General features: G+C 42.9%; 1 protein-coding gene across 1 annotated transcript; it reads right to left on the reverse strand.

Annotated features, from left to right (window-relative positions):
- Positions 1-612: 612 nt before the first annotated feature.
- cldn1 (claudin 1) lies at positions 613-16,813 on the reverse strand. The gene is made up of 4 exons (XM_061891501.1): positions 16,435-16,813; positions 3,968-4,132; positions 1,030-1,114; positions 613-967 (listed from the first exon to the last, which is right to left on the reverse strand). The coding sequence occupies exons 1-4, from the start codon at positions 16,655-16,657 to the stop codon at positions 805-807; spliced, it is 636 nt and encodes a 211-aa protein (XP_061747485.1). The 5' UTR covers positions 16,658-16,813; the 3' UTR covers positions 613-804.
- Positions 16,814-17,478: the final 665 nt, after the last annotated feature.

Genomic DNA, 17,478 nt, shown 5'->3' on the forward strand with positions numbered 1-17,478 from the left:
CAGAAAGGACAACTTTTTTTCTCCTCCATTTGAAAATGTGGGTGTTATCATCATTACTGTCTGATTCCAATCAATGCAAGTCATCGGAATCAGGTAATACACCAACTTATATTCTTGTCTTCGTGAAAGAAAGACATCTATATGTGTTACACATGCTTGTATTATCATTAAACACATTTAACTTGTTTACAAAAATGTCTCTTTCATAAATAAATAAATATAAATGATATATATAAATGAGGTAGATCCCCTCGAGTTGGTCAATTGAAAAGTAGCTCGCCTGCAGAAAAAGTGTGGGCACCCCTGGGCTAGACAAAAAAATACTGCTTCTATCAAATCATTCTGGATTCTGTTTGATGTGCCAGTAAACACAGTGGATGTTTCCGAATGTTTGGCTAAACATTCATCTTTCTCTGCATAGGAGTCCAATAATTACACATAATTCCCACTATTGGAGGAGCTTGCACTCTCATTACCATGCGAGCTCTTGTTTCCCCAAAAAGCAAGTGGCATTTATCAAGTATTTTAATACCACACGATTTTCCGCTACATTGGCATTGTGGATGCCACGGACATGGCACGGCAGAATCTAAACAAATAATAGCCACAGTCTAATGCGTATCGCTTTATTGATTAGAATGCACAATTTCAAGTCAGGCTGTGGTAAATGATACACAGGGATATAAAATGATTTCAATGTTCGGGGCTCTCCTTTAGAAAACACAACAATTGCTGCCCACAAGTTACCGAACAACGTCATACAGCCCAAAAAAAATCAACATTAAAGCTACATAAAATGTAAGCTTACACAAAGTCTTTGCTGGTGTTGCTTGCTGGATTGGAACGTGGGTAGTTAAGAGTTTTCCCTGAATCCTTCTTGGCGCAGTTGCAGCACAGGAAGGCTCCCCCGATGATGAGGAGGAAAGCAGAGCCCCATCCCACAAAAAGGGCACTTCCGAATTCATACCTGACATCACATGGCGGAGTCAGACAGTTTAACTGATATGTTATTAATCATAGAGACCTCACCTGGAATTAGTTGGAGTGAAGGGGTTGTAAAAATCCTGTGCTATTCTGTTTGCATACCAAGACGTTCCCACCAGTGCCAGGATGCCTGAAAAGTATGAATCAAGAGGTTAAACAAGAGACAGCTCTTTGGGAAATGTTTACACGGATATGTTTTCATGGCACTAAACAACTCTCTACTACCAACTTAACAAACACACATCCACAGTATGCTGCATAGTAAAGGTAATAAAATACATTAATTGCTAAAAGCGATGGGTGCCTTTCATATTTTAATTGACATGATACTAATTCCGGGTACTACAAGAAATCAATACTGGTACTCAATTTTCAATACTTATGTGTGTGTTCAAAAGTGTTAAGAAATGTTAATTGTTTGAAAAAATATAGGTTTTTCATTTAACACTGAGCAGTGCTGTCTGGTGGGTTTCTTTCTGACACCTTTGTCTCATTTGAAAATACTGTACTGTACAGTATTATATACTAGACCAGGGGCGCTGAAACTTTTTCTGCAGGCGAGCAATTTTTCAATTGACCAAGTCGAGGAGATCTACCTCATTCCTATTTATGATTTATACTTATTTATTTATGGAAGAGACATTTTTGTTAACAAGTTAATGGTGTTTAATGATAATACAAGCATGTTTAACACACATAGATTCCTTTTTTTCATGAAGACAAGAATATAAGTTGGTGTATTTGATTCTGATGACTTGCATTGATTGGAATTAGACAGTGGTGCTGATAACGTCCGCATTTTCAAATGGAGGAAAAAAAAAAGTCCTCCTTTCTGTCCAATACCACATGAAAGTGGTTGGATTTGGCATCTCATTCGTCCAACTTGCATACTCCTTTTTAAACACTTTGTTATGAGAGTACATATGTGTGTGGCCCTTTAATGTCTGGCAGCAGGTGAGTGACGTCAGTGAGTGTGCGGGTGGGCAAGCAAGTGAGAAAGCGGTCGCTGAGGGCGGGGGAGAAATACATTGGCATCAAACTCCGTAGCTTGCTAGCTTGTGCACGCTAGCTTTCTGAGACTCTTATTTTGTTAGCACAGGCAGGATGAAACAGGTCTTTTATGGTGAAGACAGGAACTGTGCAGTCGGTCTTTAGAGTTTTGACAGTAGGTACGGAGTCTCTAGAAATAAAATGTGTTTCCCTGCGTCCGCCCTGTTAGTGATTTTTTTCTTAAATATGAGCTCGCAGCAGCCAGCGTCATCTCACAAGATCCTCGGGTGCCGAGAATGTCAAACAACTGACGAAAGTGAAGTCTTGGTATGATTGATGATTGCTCATTTTTATGTCTATTTTTTAATGCCTGGCTTGAGATCGACTGACACACCCTCCGAGATCGACCAGTCGATCGCGATCGACGTAATGGGCACCCCTGGTAGACTTTGCATACTGATACAATTCCTTTACTTTAGATGGCCGTTATGTATAGACTACGGTGTGTTTCCTTAGCCAGGAAGTAGTCTTTGTTACTGAATTTGATTTGCCAGTCATTTCTTTTGTTGTGCCCGAGAAAGTTTTAATAAATATTGTACTTATTAGACACCAAATGTTTGATTGCAACGTGCATATTAGTTGTAGTTTTGATTACTACATTTAGAGATGTTGAAATCGGGCAGCACGATGGAAGAGGGGTTAGTGCGTCTGCCTCACAATACGAAGGTCCTGAGTAGTCCTGGGTTCAATCCCGGGCTCGGGATCTTTCTGTGTGGAGTTTGCATGTCCTCCCCGTGACCCTCCGGGTACTCTGGCTTCCTCCCACCTCCAAAGACATGCACCTGGGTATAGGTTGATTGGCAACACTAAATTGGCCCTAGTGTGTGAACGTGAGTGTGAATGTTGTCTGTCTATCTGTGTTGGCCCTGCGATGAGGTGGTGACTTGTCCAGTGTGTACCCCGTCTTCCGCCCGATTGTAGCTGAGATAGGCCCCAGCGCCCCCCACGACCTCAAAGGGAATAAGCCGTAGAAAATGGATGGATGGATGGAGATGTTGAAATCCAAAACCCGAAACAGAGCAGCGCCCCTAGTGGCTGGCAGATTCAGGCCAGATGCCAGCCCCCACCCCTCTTGTTGCTAGTCTTGGGGTTTCTGTGTCAACATGTGTAAATGTGGTTAGGCGATAGAGGTATTTTTCTTCGTCCCAGTCTGTGTCCCATACCCCCGTAGGAGCCCAATCCAAGATCGACTCCATACCCCCGTAGGAGCCCAATCCAAGATCGACTCCATACCCCCGTAGGAGCCCAATCCAAGATCGACTCCATACCCCCGTAGGAGCACAATCCGAGATCGACTCCATACCCCCGTAGGAGCCCAATCCGAGATCAACTCCATACCCCCGTAGTAGCACAATCCGAGATCGACTTTTTTTTTTTAACTCATTCTTGCAACTGCATCTACCTTTTTTACAACCTTTTACTGGCAGTCGGAAGTGGTGACTCATAAGTGTTCCTGTTTTGTTACCCTGTACAATGTGTGTCTGCTATCAAACGGGTTTGTGTTTAAAATTGAATGTCGTACTTGTGCTACGACAATAAAGAGCCTTCTGACATGTCTTTTGATCTTCTAATGCTAATCAATACCATGTATATGGCAAACCCTTTATATATTAGCATTGAGCTAGTACATTTTGAAAAGTGGAGCCTAGTTGTACTTTTGAGGATCTTTGAGCAACTTTTTCCGGCGTGATGTCATGTGCACAAATGTAAAAAAAAATATGGCATTGTTTGATTTTAGGTGAATCACCTGGTAGTAACGACGGACTTTGGTCTGTACCTAAAAAAAGTACAGAATTTGGGATCCATCCCTAATTGCAAAACTCTTAATTTGACAAAAGTTTTTGTGGCAACTGAAGCAATAAAAACATTTTTCTAATATGTCCCCTCCTGTGGCTGTGGCCCTCAACGATCGCATTTGTTTAAAGGGAATCACCAGAAATGATCAACATGATGCCGGCAGTTAAAGCCACTTTGTCCTTCTGCTCGGGTTGTTCAGCCAGACATGTGGTGCACTTCATGCCTACTGCGGCCAACAAGATGGATATCAAGGCGATCAAGATGGATGCCAACATCAGTCCACGCGTGCCCATAACAATGCCTGCAGAGACAAACACAAACAAACAAACACAAGCCGTCTGTTACTCAGTAACATTTATTTGTTTTCAATGCAATTACTGTATTGACCTGAGAATACAACTGCCAAAAAGTGCAAATTTATCATTATCACCATTAATGTGTAAATGTAGAGTGAATGAATTATGGGTTTTAGTTTTTCACTGTTAAGCGTTTTGAGTGTCTAAAAACCGCTCTATGAGTATGACACATAATCATTATTATTATTAATGTTGATTTACTTTGTGGACTTGGAGAAGGCATTCGACCGTGTCCCTCGGGAAGTCCTGTGGGGAGTGCTCAGAGAGTATGGGGTATCGGACTGTCTTATTGTGGCGGTCCGCTCCCTGTATGATCAGTGCCAGAGCTTGGTCCGCATTGCCGGCAGCAAGTCGAACACATTTCCAGTGAGGGTTGGACTCCGCCAAGGCTGTCCTTTGTCAACGATTCTGTTCATAACTTTTATGGACATAATTTCTAGGCGCAGTCAAGGCGTTGAGGGGTTCCGGTTTGGTAAAAGCAGGATTAGGTCTCTGCTTTTTGCAGATGATGTGGTCCTGATGGCTTCATCTGACCGGGATCTCCAGCTCTCACTGGATCGGTTCGCAGCCGAGTGTGAAGCGACCGGAATGAGAATCAGCACCTCCAAGTCCGAGTCCATGGTTCTCGCCCGGAAAAGGGTGGAATGCCATCTCCGGGTTGGGGAGGAGACCCTGCCCCAAGTGGAGGAGTTCAAGTACCTAGGAGTCTTGTTCACGAGTGAGGGAAGAGTGGATCGTGAGATCGACAGGCGAATCGGTGTGGCGTCTTCAGTAATGCGGACGTTGTACCGATCCGTTGTGGTGAAGAAGGAGCTGAGCCAGAAGGCAAAGCTCTCAATTTACCGGTCGATCTACGTTCCCATCCTCACCTATGGTCATGAGCTTTGGGTCATGACCGAAAGGATAAGATCACGGGTACAAGCGGCCGAAATGAGTTTCCTCCGCCGGGTGGCGGGGCTCTCCCTTAGAGATAGGGTGAGAAGCTCTGCCATCCGGGAGGAGCTCAAAGTAAAGCCGCTGCTCCTCCACATCGAGAGGAGCCAGATGAGGTGGTTCGGGCATCTGGTCAGGATGTCACCCGAACGCCTCCCTAAGGAGGTGTTTAGGGCACGTCCAACCGGTAGGAGGCCACGGGGAAGACCCAGGACACGTTGGGAAGACTATGTCTCCCGGCTGGCCTGGGAACGCCTCGGGATCCCCCGGGAAGAGCTAGACAAAGTGGCTGGGGAGAGGGAAGTCTGGGTTTCCCTGCTTAGGCTGTTGCCCCCGCGACCCGACCTCGGATAAGCGGAAGATGATGGATGCATGGATGGATGGATGTTGATTTACTTGTTTTGACACTAGTGTGGCGGAAAGTGCATTTTTGAAAATATCTGTCCAGGTTTAAACATTTAATTTACAACAGTCTGAGAGTCCTAAATGCATGGAGGAAACAGAGGGAGAGATGCAATCGGAAATAGACGCTTTGTGTGCACGCTGAGACTGCTGTGGTTGTTGTTGGCTCTTTTTGATGAAGTGATTGTTGAGCTATCACTTCATCATGTGTAACTTCAGTAGGGAGGTCAGTAGACAAGGGCAATTGTAGTTTTATGCAGAATATAGAAGTGTTTTTCATGATCTGGCATCTTTGCTGCTTTTAGTTGCAGGGTCACAGGGCGGAACAATCTTCCCCAACTCCTCAGTCCCATTTCCTCCAGACTGCTTGAACCAGGGGTGCCCACACTTTTTCTGCAGGCGAGCTACTTTTCAATTGACCAACTCGAGGGGATCTACCTCATTTATATATATCATTTATATTTATTTATTTATGAAAGAGACATTTTTGTAAACAAGTTAAATGTGTTTAATGATAATACAAGCATGTGTAACACATATAGATGTCTTTCTTTCACAAAGACAAGAATATAAGTTGGTGTATTACCTGATTCTGATGACTTGCATTGATTGGAATCAGACAGTAATGATGATAACGCCCACATTTTCAAATGGAGGAGAAAAAACGTTGTCCTTTCTCTACAATACCACATGACAGTGGTTGGTTTTTGGCATCTAATTCATCCAGCTTCCATACACTTTACAAGAAAAACATTGGCGGCAAATTCCGTAGCTTGCTTGATTGACATTCACGGCACCCGAGGGTCTTGTGAGATGACGCTGGCTGCTGCCAGTTCATTATTATGAAAAAATGACAGAGAGGAAGGCGAGAAACACTTTTTATTTCAACAGACTTTCGCGCCGTCCCTTCCGTCAAAACTCTAAAGGCCGACTGCACATTTCCTATCTTCACAATAAAAGCCCTGCTTCATGCTGCCTGCGCTAACAAAATAAGAGTCTCTGAAAGCTGGCGTGCACAAGTGATGTGCACGCCAGCTTTCTGAGGGATCGCTTGTGCACGCCAGTTTTCCGAGACTCTGTATTTAGTTAGCGCAGGCAGCATGAAGCAGGGCTTTTATTGTGAAGATAAGAAATGTGCAGTCGGCCTTTAGAGTTTTGACGGAAGGTACGGCGCGAGAGTCTGTTGAAATAAAAAGTGTTTCTCGCCTTCCTCTCGGTCATATTTTAATAATAATGATCTTGCAGCAGCCAGCGTCATCTCACAAGACCCTCCGGTACCGTGAATGTCATTTAAGTGACGTCTTGGTGAAGATTGATGATCACTAATTTTTAGGTCTATTTTTTTTAAAAGCCTGGCTGGAGATCGACTGACACACCCCCCGCGGTCGACTGGTAGCTCGCGATCGACGTAATGGGCACCCCTGGCTTAAACTGTCCAGTCCATTCACTCGGCGCCAGTAGCTTCCTGATGGTTCACCCTTCCAGTCGTGTTCATCTCCTCAACTTTGGCTACACTCCTGCTTCTCATTTCCTGTGACTATGCTCCAATGCTGCTGTGTACTGTTAATCGTTTTACACACCTTTTTTGTTAATTTTCAATTTTTGTCCGCATCCTTGCTTGTTTTTCTCCACTCCTTTTTGAGTGTTTTTTTTTTTTCAAATATTCTTTTTACTTTTTCTCCTTATTGGGTCCTACTCCGGCAAAACTGATCGTGACAGTGTTGGCAAATCTGAGCATGCTTTTGAGGGGCAGCAATTCTAAACATGCCTTGTTGTTACCAAGGGCATCGCCAGACAGATTTCACTGGGGCACGTGCCCCAGTGTTGATCTGCAGTGCCCCAGTAAAAAATTCACCAATAAAAAAAAACGCTTCAGTTTTAAGTCCACATAACATAGACAACAGCGCACATACTACTTAGTATGGTAATTGATTGCTATTGTATTCACTTCACGTAACAATGAACACATGGCTAATTAATATGGTAATTTATTCACGTGTGGATCTAGACTTCAGTTGAGAGAGAGAGAGAGGGAGAGAGGATGAGAATCACTGCGTGAGGTAGGTAACGTTAGCCAACAACAGTTTGTTAATTACATTATTTTGATTTTGATTTCACTCAAACTGTAACTCCTAGGTGGATTTAAGAAAGTTATTCGCCCGCAGCAGGGAAAAAACCGCAAGGAATGAGAGATGTAAGTGAAGTCCTAGCTAGCTAGGCAACATCATTGTCTTAAGTTAATGCTAAGTTAGCTAATATTATTCTTTGTATCAAGACAAACATTAATTTGCTGTACGAGCTGTCGGGGAATTTCCAAAGAACATGAAACATAATGTTGGTTATTGTCTGCTGGTTCTGCATCAATGATGATTTGGAGTAAGCATGTGTGAGTTGAGTGCTTCTCAAATGCTTTATCTTCAGGAAGAAAAACATTTTTCCATATCATCAAGTCGTGAGCCAAATTTTTAAATCATTCAAGTTTATTTCACAGAAAAATAGCACAGTAGACTTGTCTTGTTAATCGGTGTGACTTTGACTAAAATAATCTTGTTTTGTCACCAGAAAAATGGCTACAGCTAAAGCATCTGGTTTTGTTTCCAGAAAAAAAATAGTAACATTTTTGTATTTGTTTTCAGAAAGATGGCTGAAAATATCGAGTTTTGTTGCCCCATTTAGACTTTTGAAAAAGATATTTCCATGTCTGTCCTGAGTCCTCCTCCAACTTGTTAGTCGGTTTGCCTTTTGCTAAAATACTCACTAATAGTCACTAGAAAAATGGCTAAAAATATCTGGTTTTGTTGCCACAATTTGAGTTTTTTCTCCCTAAACTTTGTTTTTTTTCATGCACACATCTGACTGCGACTCACTGAAAATGACACACAATCCACTTTTATGTCACGACCCGGCAGTTGGGAACCACTGGTCAACTGTATAACAGTTACTGTAATATTTCCATGTCTGTCCAGAGTGATTGACCACTTTGCAAAAATGAAAAGGAGACGTTACAGTTTACTTCTCAGATAATGATTCCCTGAACAGACACACAACAGTTGTTCATTTATTCTACTACTGTGGCTTTATTGTTTTGTGTATATTTTATAGTTTTGTGTATCTGAAATAGGATTAGCCACATTGCCATAAATGGAAATTAAATAATATAAAAGAACCCAGAGATGTAGGGGTGCTTTATTTTTTGTTTTACTTTTGTAGATGTTAAATTTGCAGATGATTACTGCAATAAATAATTCAAAAAGATTCATTTCTCTTCCGTTTTGCTTTTACCAGTAGCAGTTTAGAAGTCAGGAGTAAAATAGTGCACAAGTAGGTCAAATGCATTAGTTAATTTCAGGTGGTTAATCAAAGATCCATACAACATAATCTGATATGATTTCATAGTTTAAAGCACTATTTATGTATTTTTTATGATAAATAAGTGCTAAAAATGTTTTTGCTTGCGAGCTTTGCATGCTCCCATGAATTATTTGTGCCCCAGTACAGTATTAGGTCTAGTGACGCCCCATGTTGTTACACTGATCACTTCTGACTGTTGGTATTATTAGGGCTGTCAAGTGATTACTTTTTTAAAATCAGATTAATTACAATTTACTTCTGTGGTTAATCATTATTAATCTCAGTCTATTATTTGTTTGCATAAATAACATTTGCTCAAGAAAATACCCAAATATTTGTGTACAAATGCAATTTGCTTGTCAGAATGTCATACAAAAGCATTCTTTTTATGTTTTGCTGAAATGCAAGTCATCGATTCCCTCAAAACCTGGTGACAATAAGAATAATAAGAATTAAGTGCACATTTTGAAAGTCTGCTGTTTGCAATAATCTTGCAAACAAGGTACAGTTACTAATTGATACTGTAGTAAACACACTCATAAACAGTGCCCCATTTAATCTTTTTTAGTTTAAAGAGTTGTTTAAACAGGTTTGTTTACCCTTTTCAGATGACAATGCTGATCACTTGTTTCGATACAATGTGACCCCAGCTCCTTGTGATTACTTATAATGTCAAACGTTTCACATTCAGTCAGTAGTTGCAAGTTCAATCAATCAATCAATCAATGTTTACTTATAGAGCCCTAAATCACTAGTGTCTCAAAGGGCTGCACAAACCACCACGACATCCTCGGTAGGCCCACATAAGGGCAAGGAAAACTCCCACCCAGTGGGACATCGGTGACAATAATGACCCAGTGGGACGTCGGTGACAATAATGACTATGAGAACCTTAGAGAGGAGGAAAGCAATGGATGTCGAGCGGGTCTAACATGATACTGTGAAAGTTCAATCCACAATGGATCCAACACAGTCGCGAGAGTCCAGTCCAAAGCGGATCCAACACAGCAGCGAGAGTCCCGTTCACAGCGGAGCCAGCAGGAAACCATCCCAAGCGGAGGCGGATCAGCAGCGCAGAGATGTCCCCAGCCGATACACAGGCAAGCAGTACATGGCCACCGGATCGGACCGGACCCCCTCCACAAGGGAGAGTGGGACATAGAAGAAAAAGAAAAGAAACGGCAGATCAACTTGTCTAAAAAGGGAGTCTATTTAAAGGCTAGAGTATACAGATGAGTTTTAAGGTGAGACTTAAATGCTTCTACTGAGGTAGCATCTCGAACTGTTACCGGGAGGGCATTCCAGAGTACTGGAGCCCGAACGGAAAACGCTCTATAGCCCGCAGACTTTTTTTGGGCTTTGGGAATCACTAACAAGCCGGAGTCCTTTGAACGCAGATTTCTTGCCGGGACATATGGTGCAATACAATCGGCAAGATAGGATGGAGCTAGACCGTGTAGTATTTTATACGTAAGTAGTAAAACCTTAAAGTCACATCTTAAGTGCACAGGAAGCCAGTGCAGGTGAGCCAGTACAGGCGTAATGTGATCAAACTTTCTTGTTCTTGTCAAAAGTCTAGCAGCCGCATTTTGTACCAACTGTAATCTTTTAATGCTAGACATGGGGAGACCCGGAAATAATACGTTACAGTAGTTGAGGCGAGACGTAACAAACGCATGGATAATGATCTCAGCGTCTTTAGTGGACAGAATGGAGCGAATTTTTGCGATATTACGGAGATGAAAGAAGGCCGTTTTAGTAACGCTTTTAATGTGTGCCTCAAAGGAGAGAGTTGGGTCGAAGATAATACCCAGATTCTTTACCGTGTCGCCTTGTTTAATTGTTTGGTTGTCAAATGTTAGAGTTGTATTATTAAATAGAGTTCGGTGTCTAGCAGGACCGATAATCAGCATTTCCGTTTTTTTGGCGTTGAGTTGCAAAAAGTTAGCGGACATCCATTGTTTAATTTCATTAAGACAGTTGATGCTTTTGTTTGCGTCATCCAGTTGGTTTATCCTTGATGTAGTTATGCTTCTCCTAGATATTGGTGCCTCTCCTTGGTGTTTTAAGATGTTAGATGTCCTGCATGCGGTGGATGTACGTTTCGATACAATGTGACCCCAGCTCCTTATGATTACTTACAATGTCAAACGTTTCACATTCAGTCAGTAGTTGCACGTTGATGCTTTTGTTTGCGTCATCCAGTTGGTTTATCCTTGATGTAGTTATGCCTCTCCTAGGTATTGGTGCCTCTCCTTGGTGTTTTAAGATGTTAGATGTCCTGCATGCGGTGGATGTACGTTTAGCACAGCTATTGTGTATCTTACCTTTCTGTGACAACAATGACTCAGTAAACTTTGCCAGCGTAGCATTCTTCTCTGCTTCTTGGCGATGTCGCTAGCATTCATGCTAGCATAAAGTTAACGACGCAAGCAAAACAGTATCATAAACTGACTAGCGGCAATCCATCACTGCTTGCTGAGGATGGTGTCTGCTGTTTGCTTTCACCTCAGAGCCTCCAAGACACAAAAACGTCTCCAATATCCCAAGGATAAGTCACTGGATTTGTTGCAATGTTTACGGAAAAAAAATCATCAAGAAGATTGGCAACTATGTGCATATGCACATAGATGAACCGGAATAAAAATGCTTCATGTAACGTGTCCGACCCAATCACACACGTTCGGATCAAAATTTTATTCTAATCGAGACAGTTGGTTTATGCCAAAAGTCGTTTGTATTGGAGCGCATGAAAACACATATTCCAAAATTCGGGTTGGAGTTATCCTTAAGGCGCATGTCTCTGATGTCAGCTATACCTGTACTTACACGGAGGGCGCTATAGCTCGGTTGGTAGAGTGGCCGTGCAAGCAACTTGAGGGTTCCAGATTCGATCCCCGCTTCTGCCATCCTAGTCACTGCCGTTGTGTCCTTGGGCAAGATACTTTACCCACCTGCTCCCAGTGCTACCCACACTGGTTTAAAAATTTAACTTATATATTGGGTTTCACTATGTAAAGCGCTTTGAGTCACTAGAAAAAAAGCGCTATATAAATATAATTCGCTTCTCTTCGGTGGGAGAGTGGGGACTAACTTTAATGGTCTCGGAATGAAGCGATTGCCTTGCTGTTGTCTCCTCCTATTCAACATTTACTGACAGCGTAATATAGTGTTGAGTTTGTTGCTTTAAAACGACACTCACAAAAACAAAAGTAGGGTCATCGACACGTGTCGAAGTAAAAATAAAATAAGGGAACCAGTTATCACCTTAAATAGCTGTTTAATTCACAACCTTACAGCTACTCCAAGTGCTAACTGGCTGGCCTCAGACACATACGCAGAATGTCTTAACATGAAAACATGCGCCAACTTATACATATCACAAAATAATTTGCACAGAACAGCTATATTTCAAAAAGAGAGGTAAAACAAAAGTAGTGAACGGACAGAACAAATTATGAATAAATACCGTGATAACGGCGGACAAGCAGAAATGCACAAAGCTTTGGTTGTTTACAGTGGAAGTCGACTGCTTATTCAGCACCTGCAGCGAGCGAACTCGTCCAAAAGATGGCACCACAAACAATAACAGACCTTTTCATTCAGGTCATGTTCTGCGCATGTCAAAGTAAAGTATTCCGATTTAAGGTGTGATGCGTTAAAATGCACGTCAAAATAATTTTTTTCAGGGTACATGTCTATCCATCCATCCATTTTCTACCGCTTATACCCTTTGGGCTTGCAGGGGGCGCTGGTGCCTATCTCAGCTACAATCGGGCAGAAGGCGGGGTACACCCTAGACAAGTCGCCACCTCATCGCAGGGCCTCATGGTCCACGTACACAGTAATAATCTTCTCCGAAACATCCATCCATCCATCCATCCAACTTCTTCTGCTTATCTGAGGTCGGGTCACGGGGGCAGCAGCCTAAGCAGGGAAGCCCAGACTTTCCTCTCCCCAGCCACTTCGTCCAACTCTTCCCGGGGATCCCGTGGCGTTCCCAGGCCAGCCGGGAGACATAGTCTTCCCAAGGTGTCTTGGGTCTTCCCCGTGGCCTCCTACCTGTCGGATGTGCCCTAAACATCTCCCTAGGGAGTCATTTGGGTGGCATCCTGACAAGATGCCCGAACCACCTCATCTGGCTCCTCTCGATGTGAAGGAGCAGCGGCTTTACTTTGAGCTTCTCCCGGATGGCAGAGCTTTTCACCCTATCTCTAAGGGAGAGCCCCGCCACCCGAAGGAGGAAACTCATTTCGGCCGCTTGTACCTGTGATCTTGTCTTTTCGGTCATAACACAAAGGTCATGACCATAGGTGAGGATGGGAACGTAGATCGACCAGTAAATTGAGAGCTTTGCATTCCTGCTCAGCTCCTTCTTCACCATAACGGATCAATACAGCGTCCGGAAGATGATCAGATTAAATGAATGTTGTCATGAACACATTGCTAATGTTGGCGCCATCCTCTAGTATATGTTTCACCTTAAGACAGTATTTTAAACTTGATGTGTGCCAATGATAAGAACGTTTGTAGATACAATACCAATAAGTTACTTAAGTTTTATCAAAAGTTCTGTTTTGAAGCAAAATTGGTTACTTCATCGCGATCACAGACCATGCAACAAATGTGCACGTCTTCCAGGTTAAGATTTAACCCAGATGTGATTATTTTCATTCATATTTGATAACGCAATAATTTATTTGTAGTAATCACATGTGTTAACGTTAACAGCCCTAGTTATCATACATCTTAAGTGGAATATGTTGATATGTTGTACTAAAATGGTTTAAAAGTTAAAATGGCGTAATTTTTTGTCATGTAGTTAAATGATTGGTACTTTTGTTAGTAATCTGACACCCTCAGTAAGAATGGTTAGTGCAGTCCATACTATTAATACCATTGTGGCCTTTACTTGCGGTTTTAAAACACGTGTGTTTGCGTGAAGTAAAGATAGGGGTCCAAACTACGGCGTCTTCAATCTCGCCTGTGAGACGTCAAGTTTAATACAAAGGTTGACTTGCTAAAGTTATTTTTAACTGTCTTAAAGTTATTTCATTGTTAATATGCCACCATTTTTGAGGACAACGGTAATAAATGTGTTCAATGACTGAGTTATACCCTGTCAACTAATGTGAATATTTTATCGCCAAGAAAACGGAAATGCTGATTATCGGTCCAGCTAGACACCGACCTCTATTTAATAATACAACTTTAACATTTGACAACCAAATAATAAAACAAGGTGACTCGGTAAAAAATCTGGGTATTATCTTCGACCCAACTCTCTCCTTTGAGTCACACATTAAAAGCGTTAGTAAAACGGCCTTCTTTCATCTCCGTAATATCGCTAAAATTCGCTCCATTTTGTCCACTAAAGACGCCGAGATCATTATCCATACGTTTGTTACGTCTCGTCTCGATTACTGTAACGTATTATTTTCGGGTCTCCCCATGTCTAGCGTTAAAAGATTACAGTTGGTACAAAATGCGGCTGCTAGACTTTTGACAAGAACAAGAAAGTTTGATCACATTACGCCTGTACTGGCTCACCTGCACTGGCTTCCTGTGCACTTAAGATGTGACTTTAAGGTTTTACTACTTACGTATAAAATACTACACGGTCTAGCTCCAGTCTATCTTGCCGATTGTATTGTACCATATGTCCCGGCAAGAAATCTGCGTTCAAAAGACTCCGGCTTATTAGTGATTCCTAGAGCCCAAAAAAAGTCTGCGGGCTATAGAGCGTTTTCCGTTCGGGCTCCAGTACTCTGGAATGCCCTCCCGGTAACAGTTCGAGATGCTACCTCAGTAGAAGCATTTAAGTCTCACCTTAAAACTCATCTGTATACTCTAGCCTTTAAATAGACTCCCTTTTTAGACCAGTTGATCTGCCGCTTCTTTTCTTTCTCCTATGTCCCCCCCTCCCTTGTGGAGGGGGTCCGGTCCGATGACCATGGATGAAGTACTGGCTGTCCAGAGTCGAGACCCAGGATGGACCGCTTGTCGGGACCCAGGATGGACCGCTCGCCTGTATCGGTTGGGGACATCTCTACGCTGCTGATCCGCCTCCGATTGAGATGGTCTCCTGTGGACGGGACTCTCGCTGCTGTCTTGGATCCGCTTGAACTGGACTCTCGCGGCTGTGTTGGAGCCACTATGGATTGAACTTTCACAGTATCATGTTAGACCCGCTCGACATCCATTGCTTTCGGTCCCCTAGAGGGGGGCGGGGGGTTGCCCACATCTGAGGTCCTCTCCAAGGTTTCTCATAGTCAGCATTGTCACTGGCGTCCCACTGGATGTGAATTCTCCCTGCCCACTGGGTGTGAGTTTTCCTTGCCCTTTTGTGGGTTCTTCCGAGGATGTTGTAGTCGTAATGATTTGTGCAGTCCTTTGAGACATTTGTGATTTGGGGCTATATAAATAAACATTGATTGATTGATTGATTGATCTACAGTTTTTCGCTGCAATTGACTGGTAACCAGACAAGGGTATACCCCAATTAAAGTCCACGGGTATAGACTCCAGCTTACCTGCGACCGTACAGTGAGGAAGGATACACTGTATACAAAATGGGTGGATGGATGAAGGTCTTGAAATGGAAGGGTCTTCTTATATTTGGTGTGTCCAAAACCAGGCAATACAAACTTGTTTTGCCACTTCTTATAAAGCGTTTAAATAACATTTGAAGTAAACCAATTTATATTTGGTGAATTGGTATCTCGGGCTTCACGGTGGGAGAGGGGTTAGTGCGTCTGCCTCACAATGCAAAGTTCCTGCAGTCCTGGGTTCAAATCCAGGCTCGGGATCTTTCTGCGTGGAGTTTGTATGTTCTCCCCGTGAATGCGTGGGTTCCCTCCAGGTACTCCGGCTTCCTCCCACTTCCAAAGACATGCACCTGGGGATAGGTTGATTGGCAACACTAAATTGGCCCTAGTGTGTGAATGTGAGTGTGAATGTTGTCTGTCTATCTGTGTTGGCCCTGCGATGAGGTGGCGACTTGTCCAGGGTGTACCCCGCCTTCTGCCCGATTGTAGCTGAGATAGGCACCAGCGCCCCCCGCGACCCCAAAAGGGAATAAGCGGTAGAAATGGATGGATGGATGGAATTGGTATCTCATGAAGTAAGTTCCTCTAAGGTACCCATTTCCAAAATAAACACTAACTTTGAATTGTTTTAGAGTATGAATCATTTGTGGCATGACTGTACATGCTGAAGACGACAATAAGTAAGGCTCCATATATGGTGTAGGTGACATCATAGGGAGGTGCTTTCTAGTCCCTGTTATTGCTCTGCGTTCTCCTTTCCTCCCGCTTCTCAGGCTGTTTGAAGATGTTGGTATTTGGCAGACATGTCCCTGCGTGCAAGGGGAATACTGCACTTTCTGACGCCTCGAGGGAGGGTACAAAATGAGTTGAAAACATTTACAAATAAGTTATTTTCATAGAATATATACTTTTTTTGATGCTCTATTTGACATCATGGGATCAGGTCATGTTTGTAATAAGATCATTTCAAAAAAGTAACATTGATAACAAGGCATTATAAAACAAAAGTTTACCTGGCAGTTGGAGAAGTGAGTCGTACACTTTACATTGAATCTGGCCTGTGCTCTGTGATGCACACGACTTCCACAGGCCTTCATAAAGTGCCTGCGCAGTTATGATGTTGTCTCCTGCATACGACGAAGCTTTCCACTCCACCATGACTGTGGACGCGATGGAGCCAATGAAGCCCAGGAAAGCCAGTGAGAAGCCGAGAATTTGTATTCCAGCATTTGCCATAGTTAAAATCCAGAAGAAAAATAAATAAAACAGAAGTGATTCAAACAGAATTTTTTAAATACCCCAAAATGTTTAAAAGGAGCTTATGTTTGGCTGCTCTGATTCCTTCTCTTCCTCGCACAATCTTTAAGGAGTGACCAGGAGCAAAGGGAGGATCCACTACCCTTGCACCAGGTTAGGGTCGTGTGTGCGCTCTCTAGTGGATATGGGAAATCCCGCAGAAATGGAAGGTAACAATCCTGGACAGAAAAATCCAAACCATTGGTTCGGATAATTAAAAAAGAAAATTACATATGTTTTTTTAGTGAAACTGTCAGACTTTTCATTCAGTGGTGTGCCATCAATCAATCAATCAATGTTTACTTATATAGCCCTAAATCACTAGTGTCTCAAAGGGCTGCACAAACCACTACGACATCCTCGGTAGGCCCACATAAGGGCAAGGAAAACTCACACCCAGTGGGACGTCGGTGACAATGATGACTATGAGAACCTTGGAGAGGAGGAAAGCAATGGATGTCGAGCGGGTCTAACATAATACTGTGAAAGTTCAATCCATAATGGATTCAACACAGTCGCAAGAGTCCAGTCCAAAGCGGATCCAACACAGCAGCGAGAGTCCCGTTCACAGCGGAGCCAGCAGGAAACCATCCCAAGCGGAGGCGGATCAGCAGCGCAGAGATGTCCCCAGCCGATACACAGGCAAGCAGTACATGGTTTCATTCAGGGGTGTGCCGTCAGGGCCAGCAAGGTCTTCTCTGCTGGCCTAACATAACTAGAAACCATGATCATATTTAAAGTATTTTTCTATTTACTTTGCC

This window comes from Nerophis ophidion, linkage group LG28, assembly GCF_033978795.1.
Source record: "Nerophis ophidion isolate RoL-2023_Sa linkage group LG28, RoL_Noph_v1.0, whole genome shotgun sequence".
Lineage (NCBI taxonomy): Eukaryota > Metazoa > Chordata > Actinopteri > Syngnathiformes > Syngnathidae > Nerophis > Nerophis ophidion.

Bases quoted from the DNA above. Each gene is read 5' to 3' on its own strand.
- cldn1 (XM_061891501.1), bottom strand. From the start codon at position 16,657: ATGGCAAATGCTGGAATACAAATTCTCGGCTTCTCACTGGCTTTCCTG. The intron at 4,133-16,434 runs GTAAACTTTTGT...TTGTCTCTGCAG, and splicing joins CTCACTTCTCCAACTGCCAG to GCATTGTTATGGGCACGCGT. The intron at 1,115-3,967 runs GTGATTCCCTTT...CATACTTTTCAG, and splicing joins CATCATGTTGATCATTTCTG to GCATCCTGGCACTGGTGGGA.